Source organism: Mustela nigripes, chromosome 4, assembly GCF_022355385.1.
Source record: "Mustela nigripes isolate SB6536 chromosome 4, MUSNIG.SB6536, whole genome shotgun sequence".
NCBI lineage: Eukaryota > Metazoa > Chordata > Mammalia > Carnivora > Mustelidae > Mustela > Mustela nigripes.
This window is the reverse complement of record NC_081560.1, coordinates 83,050,789-83,057,490: the sequence shown is the minus strand read 5'-3', so window position 1 is coordinate 83,057,490 and position 6,702 is coordinate 83,050,789. Positions and strand designations below refer to the sequence as shown.

Below are 6,702 nucleotides of genomic sequence, written 5' to 3'. Positions count from 1 at the left end.
AATGTGAGCATTTTACAACATTTTTAGCAGATACATGTCTTTTACTAAATGAATTCAGTAATTATGAACCAACTATTATCTATATAATATTAATTAAAATTTACTTTTATTAAAGGAAATGTCACTTTGGTCCTTACTGGAGACAGAAGAGAGAGAGTTGGGAATGAAATGTAATAAATCATTTTTTAAAAGTCACAATACTAAAAAATTTATAAGACCCTGATCCATCCTTTTGTCAAGTAAATAGCCAGATTGTAGCTAAGAAATATATTTTTTAAATTCAATATTAGACACTGGAGCTTCAAGTTAGAGGTTTCTATTGAATTCAAAGATAGCATTAATTCAACTAAAATTCCAAAATCATTGGGGAACTGATGGTAGATATATTGTTGGTTGCTTCATCTTGAAAGTGCTAATACAGAGAATTATTTATATTAAACTACTGACATTCTCACAACTGCAAAGTAAGATCTTTGCTGAAGTTTTATGCATTTTGATTATATATGGTGGACTGTGAACACTTATGAATTAAATCTGTTTTTGTTTTATAAGCTACTTGATTTCTAGCTGAGAAGTAAAAGTTCATCCTTAAAACATGATACTTGTGTATAAAACAGTCACATGTAAAAAGTATAAATTCCTAAACTTGTTAGTGAATTCTAATAGGATTTCAATGTTTAACAACTCTAGAGTAAATAATTCAAAATATTCACCAATCGCTTAAAAGAAAAGATATGGGTAGAAAAGAAATAAACTACTGAATGAAAACAAACAATGGTTAAAATATGAAAATAAATATAAAACAGTGATCTTTACTCATAAAGGCAGCATCAGTTGGAGTTATTTTTAAAAAGTAAAAATATGTTCCCTTCCACTTAATGGCATTTATGCTTTACAAAGAAAAGGATTTATTTCGCCCTACAGAAAAACCTCAAGAATACCACTTGAAAATTACTCATACTATTAATTAGTCAGTCATTTATATATTTCAGTTAGTCTTCAATAAAGAGTAAAATATGTTGAAAGTTAAAAACATCTCATATGTCACTAGCTCAAAATGACTAATCTGTTTGAGATAATATACATAATGTTTATTATCTGCCAGACACTATCTTACTTAAAGACATAAATTTAATATTCTCAAGTTACTCTTATTATGTCGGCTAGATAACTTGCATATATAACATACCATACTAAGTGACATTCCCAAGATTCAAACCCAAGTAGTGGTTAAATAACTACTACTCTAGCCTACTTCTTGAGGAAAATTCAACCTGGGTCCGCTATGCATTTGAAAGCAACTGTTTAACCGATAAGCAGTCGGATTGTCAAATGTGAAAACTTTTTGCTAATTATGAGAGTGAATGTGTGAGTTTCAAGAAACTAAAAAGGAAAGTGAGCATAATAAATATGCCAAAAGATCACACAGTATAAATGTTAAGAGCTGAAATGGTGGCACTTAAATACTTCAGCTGTGATTTCATCCTGAGTTTATACTCTCATTCGAAACACACATATAAAAAAGCAAACGGTCATATTTAACATTCAAGGTCATACCATTTAAATTATGTACATATATATTAAAAACTATAGTCACATCATCCATAAATTATGCTCAAAGATAATTGCCTCATTAACCTGGTTCCAAAACATTAAAGATACTTTATTCTAAAATAATTAACTGGTCAAATTGTTCTAACAATTTGATTGTTTATTGGTCAATAAAATTCACATACCTTAAATTTTTATGGATGCAAGTCAACCTTTATTGGAGAAAATTTGACATAATTTGCTTTTACCTTTCCAAATAAAAAGCAGCATAAAGGTTTAACTGTATGATACTAGCCTGAAGTCAGTCAAGAAGAAAGCATGACTCTTAATAAATGTGGATCTACTTTCCTTTGAAAGCAGCTTTGAAAGAAGCAATAGGAGGGAGAGCAATGTACATCTCTAGAACTGAATTTCAAAGGCTTTATTTGGCCCTTCTTCCACATGGGAAGAATTAGAAAACTTTTTGCCTTTTATTTTCCATTGTAAGATCCTAAATGGGAAAATAAGTCCAGGCTATGTAGGTCTCCATGTGGGATTAGATGCAGTAGCAGTCATAGTGCAAGGAATGTAGGACACAATGGTCTATGTAACTGGCTGCTGTGAACTTTAGTGCCAAACTTTAAAATACAAAAAGAAAGAAAGAAAGAAAAACCTTTACCACTTCAGCACAGATCTCAAAAATCACTAGAAGACACTTCCTTCAGCTAGGTCTGCTGCATTAATGAGATCCTGGAACAGAACTGCTAATTTAGAATAAAATGCTTGGTGAGGAAAGCATAATATACTAAAAAGCCAGAGTTTATAAGAAATAATTGGATGTGACAATAAGTGGTATTATTCATATATGACTCATCAATGTGCGGATTAAAAGTAGCTTAAATTAAAAATGGAATCCCTTGAATTTAATTAAATGGCTTTTAAAAATTGTTTTAAGGACAATAATGTAGGAAAATCATGATACATCAACTTTTTCTAGTATGTCTTAAAATCCTATTAGTTCACTTCTTTTAAAATTATGATAATTTAAAATCATGAAATTAATAGAATTGTTAATACACCGTGTTGTATACTGAAACTAGTATAGCACTGTATGTTAACTCTACTGGAATTAAAATACAAAACTTAATAAAATTTTTTAATTTTTTAAAAAAAATACAGTGCTGAAAGAAAAAATAAAAGTAAAAATAAAATAAAATAATTACAACTGTAATGTAAAATTAGTCAAACAAGTAAATAAAAATGGAGTAAAGAGTGCAATTTTATCTGGTGCACTTTATAATCAATATTCTTGTTATTTAAATGTCTCCTTTTCTTTGGAAAATCTGCCTTAGTTTACCTGATTATGTATGTAGCTTCTGTATAATTCCCCATGTTTAAATGAATATTCAGAAATCAATTATCTCATTCATACTTTAAAAATACAACTTCTGAACAAACCATGTTAAAGTTTTTCAGCTATGCTAGCTTATTGACTCACTAGAAATAAAAATACTGAGCCAAGAGCTTCTAAGTATTTTTCCAGCAAATGAAATCTGTAGTAAAACCCAAGACACACAGGCACCATTATCTAACATTCTGGAAATTTCACTTTGTTTACAATGATAAATAAAATAGACCTATCTGTTGTTTGACAAGGGAAAGGATGATTACAACAAGGAAGGAGTATATATGAATCATCATATTTAGAAGAATATACAAGAAGATTATACTTTCCATGAAAGTCAAGGGAGCATTTTTTTCTTTTTTGATCAATAATGACTCAGGATATGAATCAGGTTCCTGAAGGGGCTCTGCGAACATCATTACAAGCATCAGTCATCAATGACCAAGTGAAGCCCAGAACTGAGAATTAAAAGAGAAAGAAAAGAGATTTTTCCCCCTAAATATACCACTTTATATTTGCATATTTCGTGAGTTCTAAAATCAGTAATCTTTCAGACAATATTATACAGAAGTTGGGTGATCAGAGACTACCTTGGATCAAATCATTGCAAGATTTAAATGACATCTAGTCCAGGCTCCATCTTAAATAGGAATCATGACATCTCGTCAGGTCTGCCTCTTTATAATAAAAACCCCACATGATGGAGAGCTCATGAATTCACAATATAGCCCACAGATTTTGTAAAGTTATGTTAGAAAAGCTCATCTTCTTCTGTTTTAGAAAGTTCATCTTCTTAATGTAGACAAAGATGTTTCATCCTTTAAAAATTTCTATAAATTTATCTCAGTTTTGCCCTATGAAAATCATCACAGGATAGTCAAAATTCCTTTTATTACCTGACAGCTTTTCTGTATTTAATGATAGCTTTCATACCTCACTTTTCCAAGATAAGTCTTACTATTGGATTTTAAGAAATACATCTATAATACCGACTAATCTTCCTTTCTTTCTTTTATGAACACATGCTTGCTCCCAGAGTTACAGTTTGCCAGGGTCCATCTCAAAATGTAGTGCTCAGAAAGAATGCAACATTAAATTGTGGTCATCACTGCAAATTACACTAAGACAATCATCTCCTTCATTAGGATACTATCATTAGTCCAATTTAACAACACATTAACTCTTGCTGCCACTTACCACTACAAATACCTAGCTTCTGCCAATAAAAGCATGGTCATTAATTGTGTGGTAGATTTCCTGGACTCAAAAGCAGAACCTTACATTTGTAATTACTGCTGTAAGATAATATCATGACATTAAATAAGTTAACATGAATCCCTATATTTGAGCCTCGGGTATGGTTCCTTGAAAAATGCCAGATACTCTACTTGCCTTCCTACCTAACTTATAAATCTTCAGTTCCATACAGCATTGAGCGAGGTTGACTGCAAATCAATGTTTACCTTAGCTTATCTCAAGTCATCAGCTATTAATACTCAAGAATCCCGAGTGAAAATGTCTTCTTGTATGGCAATTTACATTTATGAAATTTTGCCCGAGACTTTTCACTTGTTTACTTTTTAAGCTGGTTTCATAGAGAAGAACATCTCCCTAAGAGTGTTTCTTGATAGTTGGTCATGCAGTAAGATTAAGTGGTCGTTCAAAATTCAGACAGTGGCCTGCTCACTTTCATTTTCGAGGCAGGACAAACGTGTAAAGCCATCAAGAAGCCTTTAGTAGGGTATGAACTTGCACATATACACAAACAAAGGCACACATGGAAGGTGCCTTTGAACTTCAGAACATACACAAATCACATGAGGAAAAAAAGATACGCTACTTTATTCTGGTTAAAGTTGTCCTCTTTCCCAGAAACTTTTATCTCCCTCTGCCCTCCTTCAGGACCTATTTTCCCTTCAGCAAAAACACAGTTAATTAGAGTTCTGCAAGATTCCCGTGTCCCTAAGTCCCCATGACAGCCTTCAAGTGAGGCTCAACTAAGCCAGGTTGGAGCTGAGGGAGCCTGAGCCAGTAACCAACTGGCTTTTCCATCCAGCTCCTCCTCAGAAACACACCCCTCAAATCGGAAGGCAAAAGAGAGTCCAACCACAGAGAACCTCCACTCAACAAGGGCAACCCCTGAGGAGAGAACATTCGGGCAACCACTCCTCTCCTCCCGACCCCCAACCCGAGAATCCGCTCCTAGCGCCGCGCCTTCTCGAGCCTTCTAGCGCCGGCCAACTCGGGGTGAGCGCCCGGGTTAGTCAGTGCGCACGTGACGCGCGGTGCCCACATGACACGACCGAGGGCGGGGGAGGGGGGACAGAGGAGCGAGGCAGGGAAAAAGTTAAGGAAGACCCGTCAAAGCGCCCAAAGCAATTTGTCCCTTCCCTTCTTCGTCAACTAGTGGCTCCGGGTGGGATCCTTAGAGGCTGGCTGCGGACCAAGGCGTCTCCGGTCCAGCTCCCAAAAAGGGGGGCGTAGTTCTCCGCTCGCCCCGCCACCCTATGTTCCTCCCCGCCCTGCTGGTGATGCCGCTGCACCCTCAAGTTGTTCCTTCCTCCCCTTTTCTCCCTCCCTCTCTCCTTCCTTCCTCCCTGCCTTCTTTCCTTCCTTCCCTAAAAGCTCTTCATCCACTGCGGGCTAAGCCACTGACGCACATTCAATTTGCCCCGGGAGCTCGCCCGCACCTCTGAGGTCACACAAGGCCAGACACCTTCCAAACTGGAAGGTGTAACTGCGCAGACAAAGTTGCACGCCACACCGCAAGCTGCCCCCTCCCTTCCATTTAGCACCCCCGTTCGGATCCCCTGCAAAGCTCACTTGCCCTGCCGGTACTCTCTCGACCTCACCCACCGTCGCGCCACACACCCCCTTCCACACGCGAGCCCACCCTTCCGCGGCTCTACGCTTCGAGCGGTCCAGCCGCCTGGCAGGGCACCCAGCAAGCCGCCGCGCTCACCTTGTTTGACACACTTGAGTCGGAGGGGGTCCTTGCAGTGTTTGATCACGGCCAGCACGTCCCTGATGGTGAGCCCCGCCACGGGGGTCTCGTTCACTTCCAGCAGCAGCTCCTCCGACACCAACTTGCTGCCGCTCTCATAGGCCACCTTGCCGGGCTTCACCTCCCCCAGGTAGGGGAACTGTCCGTTCTCGGCGCCCCCCTTCAGTTCAAAGCCCAGCTGGCCCTCCGGGTTCCTGCCAATGACACTCTCATGGACTTTGCTAGTCCAGTGGCTTTTCTTTTTCAAGCTTTTGGACATGGCAGTGGGGTGAGTCGCCTCAGCTCCTGAGGGGTTCCTTTCGGGTAGGGGAGTTGGTGGTGAGAGAATGAGGATGGAGGAGCAAGGGGGCCAAGAGGTGAGAAGAGCAGACTTTGCCTCCCTCCCCCTTCTGTTCGGTGCTTTCCCTCTTCTTTGGATGGAGTGTGGATGATGAAGGGGGAGGATGAGAGGGACGGCTGGGCAGAGGTAGGAGAGCTTGGGTGAGGTTGTGCTGTCCCTTGAATGACACTCAAGGCTGTGGCCCCGCAGCAGAGGAGAGCTGTGGTGGTGGCGGCGGCGGCGGCGGCGGCGGCAGCCTGAGCGAGCGGTAGCCGAGCTGGTGAGCGAGTGGGGTGGGGGTGGGGAAGGAGGGTAGGGATGCCGGGGGCCACTCCTGCGTGGTGCGAGTGGGAGCGCGCGCGCGCCTGGGTGTGTGTTGTTAGCTGATATCCATGGTAGCTGCAGTGGCAGCGGCAGGGTCCGTGTGTGTGTGTGTGAGTGTGT

General features: G+C 39.7%; 1 protein-coding gene across 4 annotated transcripts in view; it reads right to left on the bottom strand.

Annotated features, from left to right (window-relative positions):
* MAGI2 (membrane associated guanylate kinase, WW and PDZ domain containing 2) overlaps nt 1-6,533 on the bottom strand; it is a 1,345,167-nt gene extending 1,338,634 nt beyond the window's left edge. For all 4 annotated transcript variants that reach the window (XM_059396960.1, XM_059396961.1, XM_059396962.1 and 1 more), the window contains exon 1: nt 5,898-6,533. In XM_059396960.1, the coding sequence (XP_059252943.1) occupies nt 5,898-6,198 (301 nt within the window). In that variant the 5' untranslated portion in view covers nt 6,199-6,533. The remainder of the gene's footprint in view (nt 1-5,897) is intronic.
* Nucleotides 6,534-6,702: the final 169 nt, after the last annotated feature.